The sequence below is a fragment of the Leptosomus discolor genome, chromosome 1, assembly GCF_034619465.1.
Source record: "Leptosomus discolor isolate bLepDis1 chromosome 1, bLepDis1.hap2, whole genome shotgun sequence".
In the NCBI taxonomy this organism is placed as follows: domain Eukaryota; kingdom Metazoa; phylum Chordata; class Aves; order Leptosomiformes; family Leptosomidae; genus Leptosomus; species Leptosomus discolor.
This window is the reverse complement of record NC_141391.1, coordinates 76,565,324-76,580,157: the sequence shown is the minus strand read 5'-3', so window position 1 is coordinate 76,580,157 and position 14,834 is coordinate 76,565,324. Positions and strand designations below refer to the sequence as shown.

Sequence of the window (14,834 nt, the reverse complement as noted above, 5' to 3'; positions counted from 1 at the left end):
CTAAGTCTAAATAATACTGAGTAGTACAAAGCCTCTCTCAATAGAGGATATCAAATCTTGGATATGAAGTTTTCTAATAGATTCTATCACTATCAAAAGTTGTGATCTGGACTTGTTCTCAGTCCATTTCTCACAGTATGAAAAAAACCCAAACCACAAACCACTGCAAAACAGACGAAAATTTGCATGTAGTAAGCATTCAACTACAAAAAGCCACTCCGGGGCCTGCTGCCAAGCATTTGTTCCCTTCTTGGATCACAGCTGTGCATTTTCTAAAGGAGAGGGTTATTATAAATGGTATAAAACATGAAAAGCTCCCTTTTATCCTGAAAGGCTTTGCTTCACAGAAGACAATGTAACGTACTTCATATGGAGATTTATAATCCATGTGAAGTAATTTCATTTCTTCACACGTTGAAACTGAAACATCACTCAAAAATGCAATATTTTTCAAACAGCAACATATGTCAACATTTTCCTCTTAAAGACAGGCATATCCGTTCTGCTGGAGTTAAAAATTTGTAGGAGAGAGAACTGTCCGTGTGCTTCTCTTCCACTCCCATTTCTTGCCTACTATATTTGGAAAAAGTCTCCTGCTGCCCAGCACCCTTTCAGGATGCTCCAGGATTTGCCTTCATCAAAATCCCAAGGTTATTCCTATTCTACTGGTTCTTTATTGATGTATGGAGTGATATAACCATATTAGCTGTAGTCCATATACCAGCAATTCACACATAACGGAGATCTAGTTATTTCCAAAAGAGATAGCCAAAGATAGTGCAGTGCTAACTGTCTTTGGAGACAAAGAGGGCTTACTTTCTAGAGACCAAGAAATGCCTATCCTCATGAGTATTTCTTCTTCCTGGATTCCTGCTGGAGTGTGAAACTGATGACTGATGAGCTCTAAGTGGACCATCATTTTCCAGGTTCATTCTCCTACATTGCTTGTAAAAATGAATGATACTGAGTTGTCACTGAGACCAGCCAACACCCCAAAGTGGATTTTTGACTTGCTTTCTTCCCTGCAACTCACACAGTATAAAGGGAACAGGTGTAGCACAGCAAGTCTACTCACCATATTAGCAACTTTTTGACTGCAGAAGTATTTTCTACAAAAATAAAAATTGAACCAACTCCTCCTCTGCTCACATGCAGTACTAGCAGCATAGAGCAAGGCATGATCTGAAAAACAATGTATTAAGTGACAGCCTAATGTTGTGTTCATGCATTTGATTATGTCTGTCAGTAACTTGATATCTGTTGCCGAGATGAACAACTCACCTTGTGCATCCATAACAGAAAAAACTCCAATCTTCCCTAGAAACAGTAATAATGAGAAAATCAACAGAGCCTGGCCTGCTCTTTTGTGGCTTCAGAGGGAAAGGTTTAAGGTAATGTGGCTTTATAAGAATCAATTAATGGAAATTCATTTTCTTCATATGCTAGGAAAGAATAAAAATGAGACAGTTTTTCTGAAGCATAGTTATAAAGCAAATAGTGGGAATAAGGAGCAAATAAGAATAGATGAGTATTCTACCAAAAAGCAGATTCAGTCATGGAAGACACTCTTTTTGATAAGGATCACTATGACTACCCCTATCACATTAAAGGTGTCAACAGACAATGGAACTCAAATTTAGACTTCAGGTCTGGGCCTATGATAATCATTCAGCGGAAAGAGTAGTCCATTTTCAAATGTTTCATTGTACTTCCAGATTAAAGAAATTCCATACTTATCCATGTAGGTATTTTTTGAACACTTACTGTGCTGTAAAGGTGGAAGAAAGGACTTCTAATTACAAAGAATGAAAAAACTCGCACTTTATTGTGTCCTCATTTTTGGAAGAAAGCACTCAATTTTACTGGTGGTAACAGACTGCATTTCATGGAGAAGAGTGAGGGGCAAGTGCCCAGGGGAATAAAATCAGAGGCGTAGAAGATGTCATGGAGAATCAAATGGGGTTCTGAAAAATTAAGGAAGACAGAGTTTCCATCCATCTTTCTCTCTCGTTTCCCCCATCCTTTCACCTCCCTTGGTCTCCATCCTCCGATAGGTCAGTTCCCACAGTGTTAAGCAATCTCCCACCCACTCCATCAGCAGACATATCCAAACCAGGAGCTCTGCTCACCCTCTGGAATCTCACACTGCAGAAGTAGAGAAGGGAGTGAGTTGAGGTGAGCCAGGGAGCCCAGAGGTTGGTCTGGGAAGGACGGCTAGGATCAATTGCATCAAAGTTGCATTTGCTGATCCTACATCACTTTAGAGATGGTGTTTAAGGGCAGCTGTTGTTGTGAGGGGGCTGTAGCTCCACAGTCTTATGGAGATTTCTTGGCAGAAGCAGTTGGACCCAAAGGCTGTGCCCACTGATGGCTGTGGCTGGATTGCTGGGCAGTGTATGTATCTGAGACACCCTTTCATCACAGTGTTTAGCGTTGTTGCAGTGGGACATTGAGTGCCCTCGGCAACTGTGTGTTTTTTCTGTGCCTAAATCTGGTCCAGGGAAGTACTGTCAACTTCCAGCCTTTGAGTCACCCCGATTACGCATCTTGCAATGGGTGGACAAGGACAAACACATCTGCCCAGTGCTGGCTTCTCTGTCTCCATCTGAACTCTCAAATGTGTGGCTACTTGTGCACCACAGGCAAAGCCCCGTGCTCCCACTCTGAAGATCTCATGAGCCTGTAGAGCAGGCAGCAGAGAGGTAGTGTGTTCTCTGGAGCACTCTCAGTTTATGCACCTCTGTAACACAATGAGGAAGTCTGGGTTTTGAGGTTTTGGGGTTTGAGTACTTGTTGTTTTTCAGCTGGGATATAATGCAGCAGAACAATCCAAACAGCCCACAAGGACAGTGGCGTTACCACAGACAAAGGAACAGTCCTACTCAGGGTATTTCTTTGCTTGCCTTTATTTAAGGCAAATCCTCAACTGAGGCTTAAAAAAATTCACAGAAATAATTAAAAATAAAATCTCCAAGCAAAGCAGTGCTATGGATGGTAGTACCAAAGTCTGTTACGTTTGGAGTCCAGAAAACTAGTGTTGAATGGCCTCACTGTGACCCAGGAGCTGGAAGGGAAATGGGAAGAAGAAGAGAAAGAGGAAGAAGGAGAGAGATAAGAGAAATCTTGGCAGAGACACTGGGGCTGTTTGCAAACTTTTGGCTCTACAGGGAGTGGAGTCACTGCAGGAACAAGATTAAAACCAACCTTTCTTAAAAGTCTCAAAATCCTGAAGAATATTTTATTACTCTAACAACAATACAAGTGCTCACAAGAACTGCCTGGGCGTATTGCTGTGCCGGTGGTTTACAGCATTTGTGCAGACTGCAAAAACACAAATGGGAGACAAGACCCTCTCTTTGGTCTTTGCAGCAAGAACTTTCTAGTTTTTAGCAAATGTCTGGTAGTGAACAAGTTTTCTGAATGTCTTTGGAGTCTCAGCAGCTTTCACAGTGCAAGCAGTGCGGATGTAAGGGAGAACTTAAAGTACTCTGGTTGTGTTTTAAAAAGTTATTCAAAAGAAATTGTTAATGAAAGCTTATTTGGAAACAGAGAAAAATTTAGTTTCAAAGGTGGCCTCTTGGAGGTAATCTGGTCTAGCATAGTTTTATCACCCTGAGAGAACTTTCTCTACCATTTCAGCCACCTGAGATGAATTTAACCATCCTGACATGACTTTAACCATCCTGAGACCTGCTGGAATGGCAAAATGGCAGGGTAGAAGCAAGCCAGGAGAATTACAGAGATCATCAGGAACAATATTTTGATACAGATGCTGGACAAGATGACTGCAGGAGGTGCTCGGCCAGGTATGCAACTCGCCAAAGAACTGACCACAGATGTGACAGTCATTGACAGTCTTGACTGCAAGGATCATGATGTGATCATGATTTAAGATCGTGAGAGAAAGGAGGAAGGCAAATAGCATGCTCTATACATTGGATGTCATGAAAGCAGACTTCAGCTTCCTCACAGCAGAATAGGATGTGAGATCTAGTGCTCCGCCCATCTCTCAGCTCTTAGCTGACAGACTGGCAGTAATTCAGAGACTTCCACTATGAATGTGCTCGACTCCTGGCAGCAGTTTGGGTTTAGTCTCCAGCACATCCTTCCTGTTCTTTCCTGTCTTGCATACCATGACACATACCACAGCTCATCCCTTGCAGTCCCAAGTAACCTCTCTAAACAGCTCATGACATCTTCCACCTTTGCCCTGGCACACAATTTGCTATGCCAGAGGTGTCCTTGAGTACCTCACAGACCCAGGTCTCTGCACCTTCTGCCACCACTTGCTTCCTCCTGACCTTGTGGATCTGCATGAAGAGGAGAACCCAAAGGGTTATAGTGGCTAGTCACCAGCGGTGTTCCTCAGGATTCAATTCTAGACCTCATTCTGTTCAATATATATATCAACATTCTGCAGGAGTTAAACGCAGCATTAGCAAGTTTGGGGCTGATAACAAACTTGGAGGTACTGTTGATTCTTTTGAGGGACAAGAAGCCTTTCAGTAGAATCTAGATAGACTGGAGCTTCGGGCAGTGATTAATAGGACGAAATTTAACAAGTCAAAGTGATGGACCCTGCACCTAGGACGGAGTAACGCTGGGCACAAGTACAAATGGAGAGAGGCGCGGCTGGAGAGCAGCCCTGCAGAAAGGGATCTAGGGATGCCGGTCTACAGCAGGCTCAATAGGAACCAGCAGTGTGGCCTGGCAGCCCAGAGGGCAGACTGCATTCCGGGATGCATCAAACACATCCTAACCAGCTGGTCAAAAGAGGTGATTTATCCCCCTGTATTCAGTGTTAGTGCATCCTCACCTTGAGTCCTGTGTGCAGTTCTGGGACCCACAATTTAAGAAGGATGGGAAGGTCCTTGAATGTATCCAGAGGAAGGCAACAAAGGTGGTGAAAGGGCTGGAAGGAGTGTCCTGTGAGGAGAAGCTAAGGACTTTGGGTTTGTCTAGTTTGGAGAGAAAGAGGCTGAGGGGCGACCTCATTGCTCTCTGCAGCTTCCTGAGAAGAAGTGGAGAGGTAGGTGCTGGTCTCTTCTCCCTGGGATCCAGTGGCAGGATGCACGGGAATGGCTCAAAGCTGCACCAGGGGAGGTTTAGACTGGACGTTAGGAAGCATTTGTTTACCAAGAGGGTGGTCAAACCCTGGAATAGGCTTCCTAGAGAGGTGGTCAATGTCTCAAGCCTGTCAGCATTTGAGGCATTTGGACAAAGCCCTTAATAACACGCTTTAGCTTTTGGTCAGCCCTGAAATGATCAGGCAGTTGGACTAGATGGTTGTTATAAGTCCCTTCCAATGGAAATATTCTATCCTATCCTACCCTACCCTATCCTATCCTATCCTATCCTATCCTATCCTATCCTATCCTATCTTATCCTATCCTATCCTATCGTAGCCTAGCCTAGCCTAGCCTAGCCTAGACTATCCTATTGTGTCCTATGCTATGCTATGCTATGCTATTCTATTCTCAGTTTGCAGCATGGGATGGCGCAAGGCATACCTGCCTCTAGCCAGGGCTCTGCTCTGGACAGAATTGAAACTCCCATAGGAAGCTCTGGTTTGATGAGGTCAAATAACTCCAGCTTCTCAGTTTAAGGGCCACCTTAGTGAGTTTTTCACCTAGCATAGTCTTTTCTCAACCTCAGCAGTACCTCTTCTGTTTTTCAGGGATTCAGCTTATCAGAACATGCAAATCACTCGAGAAATTTCTCTGTGCAAGAGTCTGTCCTATGTTTTTTTTTTCTGGTAGAAATGCAGAATCGAAGATCAAACCAATTTAAGAAGTAATTTTAGCACCCTCAGGTAAAGCTTTGGAAAAACTAGTCAGAATTGCCTAGTAGGCACGGGTGATCCTTAAGGTGTGGAAAAGCAGTATAACAACTTCCAAAGCACTACTGAAATATCTCTGTTGAAATGTTCCAAGAATACTCATTATAAGAAGAAACAAGTATGGTCCAAACAACTCAAATTATTTTGGATAATGCAATCAAATACAAAAAGGCTTTTAAAGATAGGCTTTTGGAGAATTGTGTCTACAGACAACACTATTCACTCTGCTTGCAAGAGAGAATATGAAAAACCTGTAAATTACTGCCAGCAAGATATATATTTTCAAAGTATTCAAGTTTCTCATTTCACTTGCATGCCATTATGTCATGTCTTCAATAGTTGTTACTACTTCTTCAGCTTCATGCTTTATTAGTTGATTCTTACAGTCTGTCTATTAAAGGAAAAATAAAACATTTCATTAGTGTTTCGTGCAAGAGATTAGCCACAAGTTTACAATTTATGACTCTCCTGTTATTCAGACAGTTGTTATATAGAAGCTGCAGTGGGACTCGGTCAAGGAGAGGACTGAAGTAGACACTTCTAGGTCTTCCTTCCATGACAAGCTCCCCATAGAGGAACAAAAGTCATTTCAACTCAAAAGCCAGAAAACACATCTTATGAAGTTAATGGAAATATGGAAAAGTGAACTGATGAAGGAACAGAAAGTAAAAAGGATTTATAAAGGCTCACCAGTGACCCAGTGTGTCCTTGCAGACACATTTTTACTTCCAGACCTGGCCGCAGCCAACTTAAAGACTTTGCAAATTGCGGCAAACTTTGCAACACGCTCTCTAGATGGTCAGCTCTCTATCTAGATGAGAGACATTCTGCAATGTCTGTCTATCTATTCCTTCTTCTCATAAGTCTCTCCAGCTCTCTACAGAAGCTACAACCTCTCAGCTCTCTCCTATACTTTCTTGCTTACCATACCCTAGAAATTTTTCCTGCTTCAGCATCATTGCCAAATACTAACATGGGTCCCAACATCTGCTGTGGCACAACTATTTTTGGCCATCAGTAGATTTCTTTGTCCCTTCTCTCCCCATAGCTGACCAACAGTCTGATTCTGTGTTATTATAGGGCTGAGAAGCTTAGGCTCAGCATGATTCTCGTGGTAGCATATGGCTTATAGGGAGAGCAGGGTGAAAGTGTTTATTTTCTTCAATGCTCCAGGTAGACAGATGACAATTTTTTTTCAGAATGAAAACCAGAAGAATAATTTGTATATGTACCTTCTCTTTCAATACCCAGAGAACAAGAAAGAAAATTTATCCTTCTATGCATCTTTCTGATATTTAGGTCATACCTTTGAGACTGCAATGGATCCTTATTTACAACATGTTTCATGCAAACGGGAAGAAACCATACCTGGACATCTGCTGGAGAGAGCTCATGGAATGGGTCTCTTGGCTGTGGTACTGTAGCAGATGTTTTTTTCAAATAAATCTTTCTATGGTGACAAAAAGGGTTAGTGAAGAAAAAAAGCAGTATGCAAACATATGAACACATATAATAACGCCTCCGAGGTATTATTTAATTCCTCTAAGATAAAAGTAACGAAAAAGTAATTAAAAATTACGTAGGCTGAATACAATGGTATCATTTCATTGTTCAGTATTTGGATGGTAGTAATTTATTTTATGAATAATTAAAGAATCATAGGAAGTTGCTTTTTAAGTATCTGAAAGGGAAATATTCTCAAAACAAGGAAAAAAATTTCATGTACCACCCATCTACATGGCAGACTCTGGCGGCAGAAGAAGGATAAGGCTGGGAATCAGAAATATAGAGCCCACTTGAGGAACACCCAGCAGGTCATGATTACTGCTATAGCTCAGTGTTAATTTTCCCCCTCTCTTCTATCCTCTAAAAGGAGGCCAGAAATTTTCTGTTGGGGAAGGAGGTGTTATTTCATCTGTAGAACAAAAATTTTGCACGAGAAGTAAGGCTTACACTGTGCAGAGAAGAAGTACTACACTTGCTGCCAGCACTGGTATAAGAAATAACACATATGATGAAGTAGAAGCAATCTGTTCTTTTCCTGAAAAACAAGCAATCATCGAAGTGTTGTTTAGTATCATGGAACAGGAAAATGGTTATACAGCTATGTAAAATCTGCCTTGCATGATGGTGTCAAGCACCAGTATGGAGTGGTTCTTTAGTTTAGCACCTGTAACATGTGAAGAAGCATGATGGCTGACAGTGTGTGGGCTGTCTATGGTAGCTTGAGACCTTACCAAGCATTTTGTGAGGAACTGAGGCCTACTTTTGAATACTTCAAAATCCAAGGTGGAAGAGAGTATCAGGGGAAAGGAGACATTTATAAAGTCAGAAGTAGAAATCGAAGATGGAAAGAGCTGGCAACAGACCTCAAAAAGGTCTGTTTTGTTCACTGTCTCCTTGCACAAAGCACCCACTGTCACAGTAGAACGCTTAAAGACCTCCCTCCTGTTAAGAAATATGCTAATTCTTTGCTCCTTTTCATCCTAGCAAATTAATGTGCAGATATCAATGTGTTTCCACCTGTAAGTATGAAGTAATAAATGAGGCAGACAAGTAATAACTGAGGGAAAAATAGGTGAAGGAAGTGATTTTCATTCTTACCAAACTCTACAGGTGTACTCCACTCTCCCCAGCTTGTGCTCACTAAACAACCATTGTCAGTTGCTCTGATTTTGACGCTGTACCTTCTTCCTGTGCTGAAGCCCTCAAATATATAGGAGTTTCCTCTGACGCTTCTTTCCTAAATGCAAAACAACTAGACTGAGAACTTTTTATTCACTAGATATACAGATGTTAAGAATTCTTCACGTTCATTTAATGATGCAAAAAATTACAAAAGAGAATTTTATATGTACTTCTGTGAACAGACTAGAGTGAAATAACAAACAGAAAATTATCCCTTAATAAATTAGCTTATTCTACCCTAATCCCTTTTGTTGAAATATTTTTGGTTTTGGTGATAGGAAGATGAAATTTGCAGTATGCTTCCCTGGATCCTGGGCCTTTGTTAAACAGTAGGACTCTGAGAAAAAGTCAATAGTTTATTTTCAGTCTGTAAATGATTTATTTTAATAGAAGGTAATTCTTTAAAGATCTAGCATTCCCTTCCTGTGGATGTTTTCAAAACTGAAGTAGAGTTTAACAGCCAGATTATACAGAAGGGAAAAAAGTGCCATAAATTGAAATCCTTCTCAGAAGAATATTGAGCCTTCTTGAAAACTTGGTTACTTCTTTTTCTTCCTTCTTTATACTGGCTTAATCTTCCAGGTAATAGTTTCTTGCTTCCTCCATCTCAACCCCTTTCAGAGACCATTAATCAAGAAAAAACTCTTCAAGTTTTTTATGTCTAAGTGTAATGTGGAATTACGATCTATATTTCTACATATATATGAATTTGGTAGGACATACAAAAGACTGAAAATGGAAGATTCTGGGACTTGCATAGAAGTAGTATAAAGTTTCACATGTGCAGGTGTTTTCCGTGCCATGTTTTATAAAAAAGAGTTTAAAAATTTGAGTTTAGGAGACTTGTCAATAAGGAGCATACAAAGTGTGCTGAAACTGGTAGCGAGAAACCAAAAAAAATTTGGTTGGAGGATGCTCTGACAGAGATGAAATTTCAACCCAGCATAAACGTTAGATTAATACGGTAATAAATACTTACTCTTTTAGATGTGGTTTTGATGTTTTTGTCAGCATCAGCCTAGCAACAAGAGAAAATTTTAGTTTTTATGATTGTTCTTTTTAGTACTATGTAATAAAGGGTCCTGCCTTATGAATGTTTGATTTTCAGGAAAAAAACCAACAGTACGTCAAATATTTTAAATGCCTTCTCTTAAAGACTGTGAAGTTAAGCTGTTCTTCCACTGAAAGGTTTTTCCTCACCGCTGGTGCTCTTTTAATTTGATTACAGCACTCAATGTCAAAGAACTAAACGAAAAAAAGCTCAGGTTGCCATCAATTAAAATTTTACATGTTACCTGCACAAAACAAAGTACCTAAAAAAATACTAGTATACTCAGGCAATGTTTTTTCCATTAAAATTTTGTCTGTGTAGCTTTTACATTCTTAAGCATTTAATTTAGCTATGGGATGTCTCAATTTTTTTTTTATTTTTCACTGTTGGAACAATGAACTCACAAATATTTCTGCAAATATTTCAAACTTTGTTTTTGATGGATGTAAGAATACTTTCCATATACATCCTAGTTTTCAAAATACGTGCAATTACTGAAATGTTTGATAAGAACCATGTACAGTTAAGACCTGGAGACCCTGAATACTGTTTCAGTAACTTGACAGGATATTTCTTTTTATTCAGAGATGTGGATGGCTCTTTCTGCTTTAACTTAAAAAGAAAGGACACAGAGCTTAATAAGATCCCATGATGAACAGATGTTTTATTACTGCCCCTTACATCTGATTGTGACAGCTGTGGTGCAACCACCCTGACTGTGTATGCTGCAGACCTACTTAGACAAACCTAAACTCCTGAACTCCTTCAGTAACACCACAGTGATGTCAGTAAATGGAGGCAACAGCAGAAGAAGGCAAGGTTAGACACACAAAGGGCAGGATGGAAAGTACAGGGGTCCAGGTGGAGAAACCCAAGAGCTCTTGCAGCACATCCTAACTTACAGGTGCGCCTTTGTAACAAAGCACATGCTGCTTTTTTGGACCTCATTTAGTAATACCATAAACCTGACTGAGCAGTGGTGATGACTACAAGAATTTGGAATGAATGCAAAGTGAGTTTGTGAAAGACAAGGTAAAAGTGACTGATGGGATAGGAGACTGCAGAGAGGAAACCCTAAGAACAGCCCTGACTTAAATTCATCAAAAAAACAGCAGTAGGACTGAGAGACCACACTGGGACCCAAACTGCCTTACAGGGCCACGTAAAACTGGTTGTATACAATTTAACCGTGGCTTTGCTTTTTTGTAATGTGTTTAGAGTTCATCCTATAACTCTTCATAACAGAGTTGTCAGGTAATAAGGTCCATCCCCCTACACGTGGTAGAATAGCTATCCACTCATAGCATGGGGAATCTCTTTCCCAGTTTCTTTAAGGACCAGCTGTGGACTGAAAGCGTTGCCTCCCTTTGCTGCTCCTCTTTGTGAGTGACAGCAGTCCTGAGCTCATGTGCAAGAGGGACACTACAGATCAAAAAGGAGAGATTAGCTAAGGAGGGAAAGAGAACAGGGTATTGGTTGTATGGTAGTATGTGTGGAAATACAAGCATACAAAATGATATTAACAGTCATAATTATTCTTACCTTGTTTTCTATGACAACTTCATATTTGAAACAAGCACGTCTTTTCACATGACTTGTGCGAGGTGGTTGCCATTGAATTTCACAAGCATGAGAATCTTCTCTACAGTCCACAGTGACATTTAATGGAGGAGTGAGTTTTTCTACAATAATATAATCAAAATACTATTGATTAATAATCAGCTCTCTTCAGTCTGCCTTTTCAAAATATAGGTAGGTGTTCAAGAAACTGTAATGTTCAAGAAAGATGTAATGCAGCTTTACCACCATTATTATATTCCCTCCATATCCTGAAGCAGGACTTCCTGATTTAACACTCCAGTTGAGCAGCCTGAAGTATCGGCAGCAACAGCAGGGAAAATTAAAAAAGACAAACTACTTGTTAGATTTCACTGAGTTGAGCATGTAATCTGTGTAGGCATGTTTGGGTTTTGGTTGTTTTTTTTTTTATAATGTGTTCGTATTAAACAGATGTAATTTCTTTATTTTTTTTAATTAGCCACATTCTTCCATTAATAAAAAAAGAAAGAAACCTTTTGCTCACAGTGTTAAGGTAAATGGTTCTTTTGTATTATGTGGATGAACAGAATTACGAGATAATCATAACAGAACCAACATCTAGATGGTCCCACTCAGGCATCCTTAGCTAGTTGATCCCAAAAGATGACACCTTTCTTTCAGAGAATAAATATTTGACTGAAATGCTCACAGTTGTCCAACCTATGATTTCAGATTGTCTCTGCATTCATTTTTTTTTCTTCATTCTTATACTTTTGACTTTTCAGCCATCAAGGCTGGGGAAAAGGAAAAAACCACCTGTTCTGAGGAGCAGTATTTTAAAAATGTATGCTTTTTTCCAGGGATGAATTCTTCATTCCCTTAGCATAAAACTGGAAATAAAATTGAAAAAAAAAAAAAATCCTTACCAATTTCATACAGATGAATCATCTTCTTATACAGCTGAATGTTTTGTCCATTTCTAGATTCATTTACTAGGAAAGAAGCACTCCTTTTTTCTATTATCACATTTTGGAATCTACATCCTGTGTGCCTTCCATAATTATCTTTGATGTAATTCTGGCATCCTGTGAAATCTTCTTCCCTTTACAAGACATACTGCACCAGTTAAATATTGACAATGTCACATGTCAGACCAGAAATGAAAATTCCCTAGGTCCAAGCAGACCTACTTACCCTGAGGTCTTCCAATACAGGAAATACTGGGTATCTCCTGAGGCAGTTCTGTCCACATGCCAACTGCAGTTCATGAAGGAAACGTTAAAAATGACACAAACAAAATTTTCAGTGGCTGTCCCATTCATGCCTGCAAATGTAGGAAGAATATCCCATGTCCATTCTGTGGAAAGACTGTATAACTTCTCAAATTATGCAGTTCTCTGCAAGCTCATTTAGTAATTTTTAACCAGGTGACTAGTAAATCCAACTGCGTATTGTTTGGGTCTTGCAGTTACATGCTTACTTTAAGCTAGCAAAGATTTTATTTGTGTTGAGCCATGAGGACTACCTGCCATTGTTACAGATGCCTTACCTAAACTTACCCAAGTGCTACATAGATATGCCCCAGGGGAACCAGTAGTTCTACACTGCCTTAGCAGTGGCTGGAAAGAAAGAGCTACTTAAGACACAGTTTGTTTGTCCTGGTCTAGAACAAGAAGAATGAAGGCTTCACTATGTTTATTTCCTGCCAGTGACTGAAAAGATAGCCCAGGGTGACCAGCCCAGAGGGATCCTTCTAAGATTAAGCTATCCACCTTGGTCAGGTGAATCCAGGAGGATTCATTCCTTTCCCCTCTTACATCCTCTGGAATTCACAGGTAAGTACTAAACAGAAAAGCTTCTTTTCTCACAGAAAACTGTAAATTTATTTTTGAAAATGCTTTTTCCTCCTCTTTCTTATACCTATGCCAGTATCACGTGCTGCTTCTCTGTGTAAGAACAGTTGCAGAAGAACAGTTTTATTTTCCCCAGAGGTGGTCCAAACTTTCTTTCACATCTCAAATAATTCCTGTGCAGATCAAAATATTCAGGTAACCTAACGTATTTCTGTGTGATGTTGTCCTCTTTCTGCAGTGTAATTTATAAACCTTCCAAAAAAATTTGCTACTGCTAGACTCTGTGCTACAGCACAAGCCACTCTCAGTTACCTCAGAGAATGCTGAATCCTGACACCTGTCCACAGAAGATGGTCATGTTAGGAATGTGGAAATATCAGCAAGGTTGAAATCCTGCTGCAGTGCCTATTCTCCCCCAGGTAGATTAGAAAGTTGATTAGATGAGAATAAAAACTATCCGATAACATGCTGATGGCTATAGTAGTTAAGACTAGACCTCTGAGCTTTATTTCCCAGTTACGTCTCTGAAACACTTGGAAAATTTATTTCTGTCAGGGGTAATATATGATGGAATACAGATATGCCGATAAGGCCAGTAATACTGGAAAATCTGTTCATTTTAAAACAGTTTTATATAATTATTTTCAGACTCCAAAAAAGCCACACCATCAACATTTTGTCTAAGACATGAATCAGTCAAAAATTTACATGTGCAGGTAGTGTCTTTCCAGCCCTCACAGTTATTTTAACAACATTAAAACTAGCACAAATAACAAAATGCAGTATTTTTTTGCCTAGCTTCTTTGGAGTAAAATAAAAGAAAAATAAAAAAGAAAATAAAAAAGAACGACAGACAAAGATAAAAGTAAACTTACCTCCTCCTTGACAAACAGTTTCCCTGTGACAGTTACAGTAGTGTGGCGCAAAAAGGACGGAAGCTGTGAATTTGCCTTGGTGGCGTATTTTTATGTGCTTTGACAAAGTGATTTCATTATTATGTTCTTCTGAACGGCTCAAGTAACAGGGTCTAAAAATCCCGCCTACGTCTTACTCATTTCCTTTACCCTGTACTTCTCTAATGTAATGGGGAAAAGCATGGTTACAGCCATGTTTTATTTACAGGGAGACAAACAGATCAGAAGAGAAGAACACCTTCTTTATCACCCCATTCACATCATTGTCACTCATTTCCATCACACATTGTTTGAATAGGTGTTTGTACAGGGCACAACCTCAAAGGCAGGTACATATATGAGTCTACCTTCTGGCTCAGGTGTAGGTTAGGTACCATTGTTTCAAGGCACGCCACTGTTTTCTGCTTATTGCTTAGGGTCACTGCCCTGCACAGGAGAATAAGCCTAGTGCTCTGGACTCTGTAACAACCGTTACCAGCTTTGCACTAGCCAGCCTCATTTCCTGTAGATGGGTAACAAACCAATGTCATCAGCTTCCACAGCTTTTCCACTTGACATGTACACGTTTTTCCAGGCTGGGTGAAGTCAACACACAGACCAGGAAAAGTTTCTTCAGGCATGCAAATTCCCCGAGTGTGCCAAATCAACGCTACATCACTCATCTGTGCTCCTGCCTTTGTCCCAGGAAGGTGCGCAGTCCCCCTTGCCCTCTGGCTGCAGAGTCTGGTCATCCTCTTTCCAACTAACTTCAACATGAGAACACGCACAGTGTGGTGCTAACACAGTCGGTTGTGCGCTGCCCAGGCATGGACATCCACAACTGCCCTTGTTAGCAGGCTGCAAAACGAGTAATCCCAAGGCTTTTCTGCCATCTTGACTGCTTTTGACACTGAAGACTGTGCCTGTGTCCTGAAAGATGTTTGTCCACCACAGCAACTTTCTGTGAACTG

General features: G+C 40.3%; 1 protein-coding gene across 1 annotated transcript; it reads right to left on the bottom strand.

Moving 5' to 3' along the window:
- Positions 1-6,158: 6,158 nt before the first annotated feature.
- On the bottom strand, positions 6,159-13,869 carry LOC147416243 (granulocyte-macrophage colony-stimulating factor receptor subunit alpha-like). Its single transcript, XM_086463430.1, has 9 exons — positions 13,846-13,869; positions 12,312-12,441; positions 12,044-12,219; positions 11,121-11,260; positions 9,507-9,545; positions 8,444-8,582; positions 7,793-7,880; positions 7,208-7,289; positions 6,159-6,230 (listed from the first exon to the last, which is right to left on the bottom strand). Exons 2-9 carry the CDS (start codon positions 12,437-12,439, stop codon positions 6,159-6,161), a joined length of 864 nt encoding a protein of 287 aa, XP_086319556.1. The 5' UTR covers positions 12,440-12,441; positions 13,846-13,869.
- Positions 13,870-14,834: the final 965 nt, after the last annotated feature.

Bases quoted from the DNA above. Each gene is read 5' to 3' on its own strand.
- LOC147416243 (XM_086463430.1), bottom strand. From the start codon at position 12,439: ATGAATGGGACAGCCACTGAAAATTTTGTTTGTGTCATTTTTAACGTT. The intron at 12,220-12,311 runs GTAAGTAGGTCT...TGTCTTGTAAAG, and splicing joins CTGTATTGGAAGACCTCAGG to GGAAGAAGATTTCACAGGAT. The intron at 8,583-9,506 runs GTAAGTATTTAT...TTTTGCATTTAG, and splicing joins TCAAAACCACATCTAAAAGA to GAAAGAAGCGTCAGAGGAAA.